Consider the following 15258-nt stretch of genomic DNA (forward strand, 5'->3'; position numbering starts at 1 on the left):
GTCTCTGTGTTGTATACGCACGGCATCAAAACTAACAACTCACTATTGAGAATAGTGAACGACAATTTGCTATGTCGTGCGTGTATAAGACAGAGACAACATACACGGGTGTAGCGTCCTCTTGATGTTTTTTGTAATGCATTTATGGGTGGTTTTTTTTACATAGATTATTTGGACAGCCTTATTACTAAGAACAATTGCTAATAAAATAACAAAAATGTTTTGTTGTCATACAAATTTACATGTCAATTTATACCACAGAATTTTGATTTTAAATATAATATACTGTTTTTTTATTTTTTGAATTTCAAACCTGACTATAAAGTTTACTCAGAGTTTGATAAAATATTTGGCAATTTTGGTTTGGTTTGGTTTGAGTTGAAATAAAAATGTATTGGTCTGGTTCTGTTTGGGTCTGTTCATTTTAAGAATAAAGGGGGATTCACACCTCGTTCTATCATGTGAAAGTATCACGGGTACCACAATTACCAAACGATACCGTATAGTTGAATATATTCAATACAGTGGTCGGGAGTAGCACGCCTCTTTAGCTGTAGCGATAACATAGCGTCGCTACAATATATACAATGTAGCGAAAGAAATTTACAGTTAGCGTAGCGAAAATGTTCATTATTTTATCGCTACTTCTAATCTATTTCATGATAATTAAAATATTATGATATATGTTTATTTATTTAATTAAGTTGACTAGATGAGCGTATTTTTGAATTTTTCGGGTTTAACCCGTAGGTACTGCACTAATCAGTAATCATAGATTATAGATAAGATTATAATCATAAGAGCATTATTAAAATGTTATATTTTATATTATTGAATACAGAACTATAAATAATAATTAATATATTAATATTTTATTATCACTATTTTTATTTTTGGCACTCGGAGTTTTCTGTGTTTCTTTTAAGTATTAAATTTTATATGTAAAAATACAGTATTTGAGACTGTATGTTTCATTGAAATCAGATATAACACTTCCATCACCAATGAACTACACAATGACAAGGTCTACTTGACACTATACAGCGGAGTGTAAGATGTTCTAGATGCATGATCAACTTTTTAAAAAATGTTTAGCAAAACAAAATTCTTTGTAATACTAATCCCCTTGCTGTATTAAATCCTTTCTCCTAGTGACCGAATGTCTAATCAGTACAAACTATTAATTGGCAATTTTCAATAAAACATTGTATCTGTTTTGAGTTTTGTTACAAAACTACATGAGATACATTGAATAAACCTGCCTTCCGAAATTACAAGAAAATAGTGGTAGGCATTAACAAATAATGACGCAAGTACTCAAGGGAATATCTAAATAAATCAAAAAAATATTTAAAAAATATGAAGCAAAAAAGTAGCGCACTATTTATAAACAATCACGTTAGAAATAACGCACTACATTAAAAAAAAGTAGTTTTAGCGATAGCGAGCTACTTTTTGGGAGGAGTAGCAGTAGCGTTAGCTTGCTACTAAAAAACAGTAGCGTCCCGACCACTGACTAGATAGCGAACTCCAGTCGTGAATTGAAGCTTCGAGGTCGTTTGGCAATTGTATGGTATTTCTTATGAAAATTAAAATGATTTTATGATTTGTTTTGTATCGTATTTTATTATTTCTGAACATTTAGTTTAAAAAAAAATATATATTTTTATATAAGTAATTTTACATTTACTATTTTATTTGAACATTAAAAAAAATACTATTCCTAATACATTTTGTATAATAAATGAAATGTTTCGCCAACCGACAAAATGGCTGCCGTTCACAGCTTCACTGAAGTTGGGCTTCACTCGTAACAGTGTAAATTGTATAGGAGTTCCTTATCTAGTATAGAAGTCCATGTGTTTAATATAAGACCAAATTGAACTATAATCAACATTTTTTTTTTAGTTATAATCTCAAATTTTAAAATGTACAAACATTCACAATTTTAAAACACTCATAACATGAGCTTCACTAGATAATATTTTTACTTCTAAATAGGTCAATTGGCTCCAATAATAATCATAACAGGGTTAAATAGATTATTCAGAACATAAAATTTGCCATGGTACGCGTTTGTAAGACAGACAGCGCATAAGGATTTCTTTCATCATGCATAAATTGATCTCTGTATAACGAATCTGATGTTTCCTTATAATGAATAAACTATTTGATAACAAACCTGTTTTTGTAAATGTTGTTGCTATCAAAAATTAATTATTTCTCTAAAATACCTAAAATTTAATTTTATCTGACAAAGATAAGACATTGGTAGGCAAGTCGGTTAATTTTACTGCAGTGTTGCAGTTCCAATATTGACGTGAACATGTACCATGTCATACACTCAAATTTTCTGTCATTTTTTCTATTCGTATAAAACAAATGTTTTAAATGTAAATGTTTATCAACTGCCGATACATTTTAAATTTTAAATTAATTGATAAAGGTGTTAAGAAAAAGATATTGCTGAAAATATGGTATCCAACAAATTCCAATATTAATTGGGAAATTTGATCCAAAAGATATTTTTAATGTGAATGATATGGGTTTATTCTTTAAATTTTTACCAAAAAAAACTAGCTTTTAAACATGAAAAATGTTTTGGTATGCATAGTAAAGAGCAATGATATTTGATATTTTTTTTTTTAGTATAGAATATAAAATATGTAGTTACATACAAATTACTCTATATTATGATTTTTTTTTGATGAGACTGTTATATGGGAGTTTCGCTGTAGTACATAATGTGTTTTAGGTGTATTACATGCCTAAGTATTGCTCAGTTGATTTTATTACCAAATATAATACGTCATCAATTACTCATAGGTTAATATTTAAAGTAATGACCAGTGTATATTTTTATGTATTTTATGATTTAAATAATTATAATCATTCAATTTTTTAATCTTTAAAAATGTATCTTATTGTTATTTTATTGAATTAAATAGGTATATTTTTGAATATTTAATATCTATGATAAAGGAATTTTGAATAGCTGCACCTATCAAACAAATAGCAATTTATTTTCAAGATAGTGCACCAATATTTTTGGTATAGAGTATACTATTGTTTATTTTAAGTTTAACATCATTATACATTTTTCTGGATTTGTAAAAATAGTTAAACTTAAATTTTTTTCTTAAATTCTCAAAATATTATTTTAAATAACTCAGTTGTCTGTATAGTTTTAATAATAAAAGCATTTTATTTCTCAAGTAAAACTAATATAGGTATGATATGCATAAGCACCATAATATGTTACTACTATTCTTCAAATATTTCGGTTAAGGAAATGAAAATGTTAGAAATTAATGTTTATTTCATAATGTCCAACTATAGAATGTTAAATATAATTGATATTTTTTGATTATTCCTGTATTTATCAAGAAATTCAATAGTACAATAATTGTTTTGATTTGTATTAAATTTTTGGCATTGAAATACTACTAAATAAAGAATTATGAAATGATTTAGTAGCTTCTAATATTTTTAATTATAATATAAGTATAGTATGTTAATAATTAATAATTTATTGTTTTATGCATTTTTAATATTACTATGTTGTGATAATTTTTGTTTTCATCAGTGGTTATGAACTTACTCAATTTTTCTTTGTTTTGTATGTACATGGTTTTTTATGTTGGTGAATTTATCATAATATCAATTTGGGAGATTTTATATCTAATACAGTATTTTGTTCACTCAACAGTTATAAACTTGATAATTTTGGCAATTTTAAACTGATATTTAATTTGATTTATTTATTGTAATGTTTAAGCATTTAATTTTTATATAATATTTAAAACTGTTATAGTAAATTAAAACTTTAGTAGATATATTATTATTTCCACAGAGTGTTCTTAAGGATTTATTACTTTTCTGTCTTAATATTTTTGAAAAGGGAATTGGAGTATTTAAGTTTTTAAAAATGTATCTTATTGTTTTTCTTTACCGAAAACTTTATTTCCTGGGCGTTTAAACAGTTTTAAGTTGTGTGTATAACTCTTTATACTCAATGTAATGGATATTAAGATTTGTCCTTATAAGTATATTTTTTCGAAGAAATTGCAATTAAAACTATTATGAAACTAAAAAAATTATCCGTTTTATAAACCATGTTTTTTGGTAAGATAGTAACTTAATTTATAGATTAAATTTAAATGTAACAATTTATTTATTCCATCCCTCACTCCTGTAACTCACTTTTTAAATCCTGCTTTTTTTTTTTTTATCTAAATCTATGTAATTAAATATTTGTAATATAGCAAGAATGAAAAAGTGCTGTCTTTCATATTTTTATTCTAGTAATTTTTGTCAATTGTTTAAATTATCGTTCAATGCTCGCATAAGTTGTCAAGTATTAATGACCGTTAAGTAAATAATTGTTCTTTAATTTGTACTGAGTAGTGTATGTATGTGGTGTTTGGTGATTGTTCTGAAAATGAACTTTAGTGATGTGTTTTTAAAATTTTAAGTAGATTAAATTTTTCAAAATCAACAATTTTTGTTTGTCTCTTGTAGGTGATGCAATAACCGATAAAGGGTTGAAAAAACCAGAAGGCTAGATTTTTGGAGATCTATTTTAAATTAAAATATTTCAGGGATTAGGCTAGAGTGCAGAACATGTGAGCATTTGTTTTTAAGTTAATAACGGTGAATTATTTATCATATTTTAAGTAACATGTCAGTTTTTTTAGTAGTTCCCCTTATTGATTGCAAACAATGCACATTCTCAATGGTTTGAATTTACTTAAGACAATTGTAATTTTTTTATTGTTTGCACTCTTAGCCTTCGTCCCGAACTCATAAAGACAGTTAACTATCAACTTTTATATATTTTTCAAGACAATTATTTTGTAAGTTGAATTTAATGAAAGCCCGTCCATATGTTATTCTTTTGTACTTTTTTTAAATTATTTTTTATTGTATTTATGATGCCATATTAGATTTATAATTTTAAGTAACACATTACTTAACTTTCTTACGCTTAACTGCCTAAATGTGTTCAAAATCAACAACATTTTTATCTTTTTTATTTTGTATAAAAAATTGACATGAAAAATCATTGTGTACATTTGTAAAATATTAATTTTGTATAATGGATAATATACAAATCAAACCTAATAAAATGTATATATTTTTAATTTATTTGTTAGTATATAATTTTTGCTCACATTTGCACTCTGGTTTATTATCTTATAATGATAAACAAATAATTGGGCAATAAATATACTTAAGTTTTAATTAGGGTATTAATATTTATTTATTGTTTTAAAATTTGACTGTTTTATCCAGTCTAATATTATTACAATCTTTATTACCTTATAATGGTTCATAGTATAAATAAATATATATGTATATATATATATATATGCATATGTAATATGTATATTATATGTTGTTACTTGTTTATTTTGATATTTGTATGTCTTACAAAAGTTTTATTAAATAAAATATAAGTAGATGATAATTTAAGAAATTATTTTCTACAATTTAACATATTGAAATTTAAAATGGTTTGCAAGTTAATTCTAATGAAAAGTGTTTTGAATAATTTTAATTATTACTCAGTTGAACATATTATAATGTCAAATAGTCAGTTATTAATAGTACAATATATTTTTTTATGAATATTGACAAATTAAAACTATATTTATTGATTACATTTTTATACTCTATACAGTTTGATAGTTTTATAAATACATTATTATAATAAAAGCAATGTTATATTTATTAAATTAATGCCTACATTTTTTTTCACGATAAATATTACCTATAAATATTTCTAAACTTAATGATATTTGTATAAATATTTTAATAATAGATGAATGTTATTTTCGTTCAAGTATATAATAGGTATGTTATGGTAGTATTACTTGTAATGCAGATATGTATGTACAGAGTCATTAAATTATTGTGTTACAACAGCTTGAATGGTGTGTGTGTATATGTATAGTATATATTAAATTATAAATGTGTGTCTCTCTCTCTCTCTCTATATATATATATATATATATATATATATATATAAAAGATTCTTAAACTTTAGTGAATTTAAATACTCATTTAAAACGTAATCTATTTTCTATGGAATATAATTTGCTTGTTTTATCAGTTTATCACATTATTCATTAGTACTTGTTACTTTTATTTTATTACTTTCCATCTAAAGATTTTCAATTTAAATCTATATTACTTCATTCATTATATTAGTTTAACGAGTGTGCTATCAATTAATTTTAGATAATTTAAATATCCAAGTTAAATAATTGATAAGGCACATTTAATTTAGATAATTTAAATTTTGATAATTATAAGTTATTTATTTTTAGACATATTTTAGACAAGGTCTTCTAAGTTATTAGAATCTAATTTGTTCAATTTCTAATAACACATTTATAATAGATCATAATATTTGTAACAAAAAAAAAAAAAATACCAAGTATTTTAATTTTTTAAGGTGGCAACAAGCAAAAAAAGAAGAAACGTTTGTCCGACGACGTGTCGATAAACGTGAGTATTATTCTTTTCTCTTTTGTTAGTGCCATTTATTTTGTTTCTTCAACTGTCGATTTTTGGTCTGTTATAGAAATCGGCTGAAGGCCAAAAATCGACAAATTCTATGAAACAAACAGGTCCAAACTCAACATCTGTCAATTCGATCAACAAACCAGTTGTTAACGCTCAACAGAGTCAGTATTTCAATTTTTATGGGATAGTTTTTATTCTTTTTTAATTTTGAAATTATGATTTCTTTTTGGATTTTGGTTGCACTATTTACAGAGTTTTCTTTTTTCTTTTGCATATACTTTTAGATGTTTATGTTTAACATTGCACGTGTCCATGTCGCACTTGGTTATTACTTCAGTTATTATTTATTTTGTATTAACCATATTTCATCTTTAAACAATATTTTGGCAAATTTATTTTTATTTTATCATTGTATAAATTGCAAGATATACTATATTTTGTTCCTACCTAATATTATAATCATACTTAATCACTTAATAGTATGTATACACTCTAGTATCTAATGTAGATACTTTGTCTTTGCTAAATATATTTGTTAACAGTTCTAATTTGCACGATCTATTTAGATATTTGATTATATAATATATAATTTATACTATTTTTCAAATTATTTAAATATTTTCAGTTTTTGGTTTTAAATCTTTTTTGCATGTTTTTATATTTAGTAGTATATTATATTATTAAGTTATAATTTTATAAAAACTAAATCATAAAACAAAATATAATCTTTTTATAATGTCTTGTGTTACAAATAAAACTAATTAATTAATAACCTAATAATTTTAATTATTATGATTATAATCTCATAAATATAATGAATTTTATTTTATTTTGTTTTTATCAAGTTGTTAAGTTAAAAGTTTTATTTGAATTTTGGTACTTAAATAACCAATACCTAATTAATTTTGATGATATATTGTGGAAATTTATGTACATATATAATACACTATGCTTTATATCTCGCATTAATAATTTTTGATATTAAATGTTGCTTTTCATATTAAGATCGTAATTTATACTAGTCTTAAGCTTTAATACTCTTAACCATTGTCTCTTACAATTAAACAAATATTTAAGCGCCATAAGTTGATAATCATTTAAAATTTTTAGATGTTCCACCAAAAAAACCACCAGTAGTAACAAATCCAATGGCTATAAATACTTCCAAAACAAATACAATGACTATAAATACTTCAAAGGCTAACCCTGCAATTCACTCTAAACCAACACCAGTTGTATCTACAGCACCAAATCTTCCTACAACAAATGGAAATATATCCAGTAATTAATATTATAATATTTGTTTTGTTATTAATTTAAATTTTGATCCTTATTGATTTTTGAACACATTTAATTATGTAAGTAAAATAATATTAATAACTGAATTATTTTAGATGGGGATTCAAATACTTCATCAATGACTCAAGATATAACACCTAATGGTGTTCTATTACAACCAACTAAGGTCGAAGTTAAAACTGAGCCTGGACTTCCAGTTAGCAGTACCTCACAGCCCATAGTCTCACTAGGGACGATGCCTAATGAGAATACAGTACTCTCATCAATTGCGTCAGTGTTTGATCCTCTTACACCTCCTAGCAGTCAACCTACCAATAATAATTCATTACGTGTTCCTGACAAACAGGCTGCACATATAGTGGTGCCCACATCCAACATGCACAACTCTCTTAATAATGACGGTAATTTTAATTTCTATACTTTTTATCTTTAGATGTGGCATAATAAAACAATTTTAATCATTCAATTTTTGTAAAATATATGATTCAATATCTTATATTTCATGGATTTTACATATATATAATCTTATTTCTATTTTTTTCTAACCATATAGGAACATTTAATTACTATCAAAAATATTCTTAGAGGATAATTTTTCTAAATGTATATTTCATTATAGGACTTTCAGTTCAGCATGTCGATATAGCACCAGTCATGAATTCTGTAGCTGCTGTTCATCATTCAGCTACACCACCATTAATGGTCCAACCCCAAATAGATAATAAACCTCGCCCATCACCAATTACTCCAGTTATTCAAAATACAAATCAGGTAATTTTTGAAAATATGCTATTTAAACAAAATTAATATCCACTTATGCATTTGGTTTATAAATTTAAATTATAAATTAATTACAAAAAACAAAAAAAATAATAATTTGCTAAGAATACAATTTATTTTAAAGACTTAATTAATATTTTTTTATTAATTCACTTATACCTAACCCTGATAGCATTTTGTAATAATAATATTATAATCATGAATAATATTATTATAATTTTATAATAATATTTTTAGTCAATCATTTGCTATCAGGGAAATAATCAATTTAAATTTTAAACTGAAAACATTAATGTTTTTGTTTTTAAAAACTAATTAATATTGTTTATATATTTTATAAGTATAAGTATTTATGTTACTATACAGTCTAATTGTCTTTTTTTTTATATATATTTGGAATATGGCATGTATGTGTTTAGGATATTTTGGTTTACTGTTCTAAAAAAAATATATTATGTTCATTTTACTATACCACATAATACAACAATACATTTATATTATTTATATTAATAATAAATCAACTTATCAACTTAACATAATTTATTTTTGCACTATTTTAAATAACATGAAGGTTAATTTGTTATAAATGATGGTAAAGTTTATGATTAATTAGTGACAGTAAAATGGCAGAGAAATATCCTGATTACATAACATTTGAATAACACATTATTAACCTTAACACTATTTTGGGGTTCAGGTATTTCCACAGTTCAATTTAGATTCCTCCCCTCAGGTTCCAGCGTCATTTATGGGACCATTACGTCACCACCACCACCATCTACATTCTTTCCCTGTCCCATGGGATCCTAATATTGGGCCTTCTTATGACACAGCAGATGTAATTATCACATTTTTTGCTTGCTGAAATATTTTGAGTACTATACTGTATGGCAAATTTAGTGATTGAAATAGTTTTGTTATATAATTAAGTAGACATGAATACATAATATGTTTTCCATTAAAGATATTAGATATTTATTCATTTTGTATATTAGCTTTTGCTTTTTTATGCTTTAAATTTTGCCTTTGAAAGATTTATTATTTTACCAATCAAAACTAAAATAAATTTTTTTTTCGTTATTTTTATTATGCATGTATGCTAAAGATTTTATTATTTAAAATTTAATAATTACTAAAAAATAACATATTAACTTGTAGGATAACAACTGTTATTAATTTTAGTTAAGTTGGTATATTATTGTATGTATGCTTACTTAGTTTTTTGAATTTTAAATACTAAACTAGTTAATTTATAAAATTGATATTTTTGAGATATCTAATTTTTAATATCTCAGTAAATCTTTTATACATTTTTATTCCATTTAATTTACTAAATAATAACATTACATAATTTGTAATTGAAAACTATATTATTCAATTTAAATATTTTGATTGTATTCCAAATAGGATAACACAAAAACATATATTGGAACATTTTGTAATAATCTTAATTAACAATAGTTGAGTCTAAAAGATTATACGAGTTTAAAATTATATTTATAACAGAACAATAATCTTTTGAATAATATTAAATGTATTGATTAATTGATTTTATTTAAACAACTGTATTAGATATTTACTAGCTAGTATAAAATGCCCCTTCTTTTGTCTTTATTTATTTATATGCTATTTAGTATTTACTTACTCAAAAGTCAATGGTTTTTTTTTTAAAATAGCTATCTGATCAAAGAGTTGTTAATGCTGCTACTAGTGTTTGGAGTTCATTAGCCCAACAAGCTGCATCAGACGCTAATAATCAAGTACCTGGAGCTTCAATAAAACCATCTACAGCCGATTCTTTTCAGCAGTTTAAAAAACAAGACAAAAGAAAATGCTAAAAAGGTATTACGAGTATAAATTGAAAAAAAATCAATAAAATATATGTATATCATTATTCATTATTAATTATAATTTTATAGCAACGTGCATTAATTGAACAACAAGAAATGAGGCGTCATCAAAAAGAACAAGCAGAAAAAGAACGCATTCGTATTGAAAATGAAAAAAGAAGAGAAAAGGAAGAAGAAGAAGCTCTTGAAAAAGCTAGGTAAATTGTATAATTTATTATGTATTTAAAAATGTATTTAAATTTTTATTTTTATACTTAGAAAAATTGTTGCCGAGCAACAATCATCCCGCCTAGATGAAGTGAAAGCTTCTAGCAATACAGATGATAGCTCGAGTCCGAGTCAAGACCGTGCTGCTGAGGGACGTGAAAGGCAGAGATTACGGGAACAAGAGAGGAGACGTCGAGAAGCTGTAAGTTTTTTTTATTTACAGCCCTATTGGGTGGGGATACTTAATTAATTTTTGGGATCTTAGATTTATTAAATGAATTATATTTTTGTATTGATTGGATTTATTAAATATATATTTTTATATAATTTAAAGAATTTCTGGAGCCAGTCATTAAAAGAACATTGTTTCATTCGATATCCCAAAAATAGTTTTAGAATGATTTTATCATTATGTCCTTTGCTAGAGCTCGAATTTAAATGCCCTAAAAATATCGAAAGAATGACTTTTCATTATGCATTTATGACCTAAAAACTCTAAAAATACAAAAAGAAACTACCTTTTAAACTTCATTTAACATGTAAAATTGTGTAAAGTATTAATAAATATAAAAATGTAGTAAAAAATTAAATATGACAAATTATATTTGTACTACACTGTACAATGATAATTCAATTTGATCTGAAGATTACCTGATGTTATATAGTTCAAAATGAAAGTTATTTATATTCATGTTCATATTTATTATATTATGTTCATGTTTTATGAAGTCAATAATGTCTTAAAAGATTAAAAACGTTTAAAATGCCTTAAATAATTTTTGGGGTTACAACATGCAGTACTTGAAACACACTTAGAGCTTAGAAAAAAAATGCAAATTCGTTGACCCAAGTCCTCTACTCTTTGCTATTGAAAAATAGATGAATATTTATTTATTTACTTGTATAATTTAATTTATAAATCAATGTTGACCACGGACTAAGATATAATGGACTGGAAACGAGCAGCTTATCAGTGGCCTTAAAAGTATGTACAAGAGGCAAATGCGGGAGGTCGCAATCATAATCGAGAGTTTACACCGCCATCTGTATAAAACACGGACTGAGATACAAAATATGATGCTAAATAAAATCACTGGTAGCGCTGAAAACATTTGATTATGAGTTAATGATAACAGAGGAATCTTTTGCGGGCCGTCACCCGCCTACCTTGTCGTTTCCAGTCCATTATATCTTAGTCCGTGATGTTGACAAAGAAGAATTTTGTTATAATTCAATTACAAATTCAATTACATTTTTGAATTTAATATAAAGATAAAAAGATAATAGTTATGTTTATATGTTGTTGTATTGTTTGTGTTAATACAGTTAAGTAAAACTGGATTTTTCTGATTTAGATGGTGAACCAGATTGACATGAATCGCCAGAGTGATCTGATGGCAGCATTCGAACAAACATTGGCACCTTAATTACTGCGATGACTAATGACTTATTATACCGAGATAAATTATCTTCAGATCTTCTATTTGTCTGTTCATCCTATGTATTTAGAGTATGTATTTAGAGTATGTATATCTGTGTAAATAAGAGTAAATGTGTGCCTTCCATGTAAATAATTCATTTTATGAATGAATTTCACATTTGGAATAATGTTATAGTTTTTTTTTTGTTAAGACAGACATTTTATTATTTTACTTTTATCAACATTCGTTTTCTAGACTTGACAAATTGGTAGTTTTTTTTTTCTATATTTGAACCAAAATGTAGTAAAGAAAATTGGACTTGACACATATTATTTATTTGTTTTTTGTAAACTATATTTAACAAACAACTTGTTCGAAGCGCTCAAAATATGTCTTATTAGTGTTGAGAATCATATTTAAGATAAAAAGTTTAGGGATAACATTTTTGCATATTTTATTATTATTATTTTTGTTTTGATACAAGTATTTTGAATGCAGTGCCTGTTGGCAGATAATTTTGCTACCTAAATACCATATTTATATTTTTTCGTTCATGTATATAAAATTACATTTAAAGTACCTAATCAAATTGTACATAAATCAACAACAATTTTGTACAAAACCTTGTATAATACTAAAAATAGTTGTATGTTAAAAAGAATAATAAAAAGTAATAATAATAAAAATAAAATATTACAATTTGAAAAATATTTTATTATCCACTAATTTTTATTATTTCATTCATTTTTCTTTCTCCCTTTAGCAATTTAGAGTTCAGTATTATCTTAAATTTAGTTCACTAAATATAACTTTTGCATAATTTATAGTAAAAAAAAATTTTATATTTGTATTATATATGTAAACATATGATATATAAACTTATAAAAATAATTTAGTTTTAATATATAATTATGCAAAGTTTTGTGTGTTAAGATTGTTAAACATAGTTAAAATAACAGAATAATCTATAACACAGGTTGTTTTTATCTTTTTTTTTATTATTGTAATCATTTATTTATTATTTTCAAGAAATATCAAGTGGTCTTAAGTGGACTTTTGTTAGTGTATACAAAATGGCCAATTTTTATTTTTATTTTTTAGTATATTATTAATAACTTGAAACTTAATTATAATTTGTTATGATATATGAGAATAATTATATAATACAGGTGTTTTACATTCTGCATATTTGTATGGTTGATATTTTCCACATTTTTAGTGTCATATTTTAGGATTAAACATGCCACTGAGCAGGTATAATTTTTTTATTATTTTATACATTTTTTTGAAAATCGTATTTGGTGTTGTAATGTATTCAGATACATATACATTATAAGTCTCACCTGATTTACATACAAACGAAGATGTAAACAATTATTAAGACACTGTAATATACTAAATTTGTAAAAAATCAACAGATATTTTGGTTTACTAATATTTTAATGTAATAATTACATTTAACTATTTATTTATATAGTGGTTAAAGAGACTGATTTGTTTTACAAAATATAAATTGACATTTATATATATCTAACCTAAGAAAAAAAAAAAATAATAGATGGATTTATGGCCTAACCATTCAAAGGATGGAACATTAGCAATCATGTATTTACATTGCATACTTATAACATATTATAATTAATTCCTGTATTTCAATTAAAGTGAGGCTTGTAGTGTAACTATACTTTCTATATAGACTTTTCATAAAATAAGAAAAAAAAAATTATTATTTACAATTACATTAGTAATTTTATTTTGAAGTAAGTTGACTATAAGTTATAAGCAAGACTTTAATTTTTAATTTATCTAAAAATGGATGTCTGAATGTGGACTGTAGTAATAAATTAATTTTCTTTCTAATTATATACTGAGTTTATACAATTTAATTCATAGAATGTAATATTAAATAATGATATAATGTATAAAGATATTTTAAAAAACAAGAAAGTAAAAATTTCTATAAATCAATCTAATACTGAAATATTGAAGACTTTTATATAGAAATGTTTTTTCTTTTAGTTTTCAATTTTTATAAATGTTAGGTATATAAAATATAATATATTGCAGGGATATATTGAATATTAAAAAAAAAAAAAAAGGTACAAATACCCTAACATAATAGTTATACATACTGGAAAAAAAAGTATGGAGTTACTAAAATAATAAAAATGAAATATGGACACAGTTTAAGTATTTAATTTTCAAGTAATTGAATAAAAAAAAATAAATAAATACCTATGTGAAATTAATCTGATCCTCTCACTTTTATGTACACGACAACTATCGTCTTGGTAGTTCTATACCAACTAAAATATGTATGTTGACATGTTGTAAATGTTGACATATTGTGGCAGTAAATAGAATTTTTTATTTCTCTGATAAGGCGGATCAGCTACAGATAAATACCTACTGATAGTATACAAAGGATTTTGATGTCAAATTTGACATGACGCTAGTAGTTATACCAGGTAAAAAATGTTTTCTCTGTATATTATGTTAAATTATTTAAGCGATGGAACAAGACTCTTTCGGCAGACGTATTTGGTGCAGGCAGTATTGACATAATGTAAAGTAATTGGCCATTAGATGTAGTGAGACTTGTCAGGGCTTAAAGTGGGAAAAAATTGCAGAGGGGACTAAGGTCTCCATATATTCTTAAACGTTCCATATATTATATAATTTTATGTATAAAATTCTATTTTGTTAAAGGGGACGCTTTTTTTTTAATCACCGTCAGCGGTAGCGTCCCCCCATTTTAACCCCTGAGTACTGAACAAATGGCACAATATGTCTCTTGGTATGTTTATAATTTATATAATATTATAAGCAATAATAATAAAAAATAAGGAACTAATCTAGTTTAGCGGCTCCTCAAATTTTCGAATTTTTTTTAAACATGTTATTCGACGAGTTTAGAACGATGGTTCAAAAATAAATTTGCGGAAATGATTAGTTTTGAAGTTATGGACTTCCGAAGTTCGCAATTTTACGTTAATACGCATGGGCGCGTAAAAAAATATTTTAACGCTCTTATAATGTGGGCAGTGATTACACAGCTAGCGGCACTACGCTCCGCAAATCGAAAATATCCCCCGACTTGCTATACAACACCACCTTAAGTATGTTACAGGGTAAGTTATGTCGTAGTATATGGGCAGACAGGGCAGTGA

The 15258-nt window shown here is 24.9% G+C and overlaps 1 protein-coding gene across 7 annotated transcripts in view; it reads left to right on the top strand.

Moving 5' to 3' along the window:
• LOC100164694 (bromodomain-containing protein 3) overlaps nt 1-10657 on the top strand; it is a 24411-nt gene extending 13754 nt beyond the window's left edge. For 5 of the 7 annotated variants that reach the window (XM_016801632.2, XM_016801631.2, XM_029490337.1 and 2 more), the window contains exons 15-22: nt 6461-6513; nt 6590-6692; nt 7642-7812; nt 7926-8231; nt 8450-8601; nt 9308-9448; nt 10287-10452; nt 10530-10657. In XM_016801632.2, the coding sequence (XP_016657121.1) occupies nt 6461-6513; nt 6590-6692; nt 7642-7812; nt 7926-8231; nt 8450-8601; nt 9308-9448; nt 10287-10448 (1088 nt within the window). In that variant the 3' untranslated portion in view covers nt 10449-10452; nt 10530-10657. The remainder of the gene's footprint in view (nt 1-6460; nt 6514-6589; nt 6693-7641; nt 7813-7925; nt 8232-8449; nt 8602-9307; nt 9449-10286; nt 10453-10529) is intronic. The other 2 variants (XM_016801635.2, XM_016801636.2) reach the window with 2 other exon arrangements.
• The last annotated feature ends 4601 nt before the right edge of the window (nt 10658-15258 follow it).

This window comes from Acyrthosiphon pisum, chromosome A2, assembly GCF_005508785.2.
Source record: "Acyrthosiphon pisum isolate AL4f chromosome A2, pea_aphid_22Mar2018_4r6ur, whole genome shotgun sequence".
Taxonomy (NCBI): Eukaryota; Metazoa; Arthropoda; class Insecta; order Hemiptera; family Aphididae; genus Acyrthosiphon; species Acyrthosiphon pisum.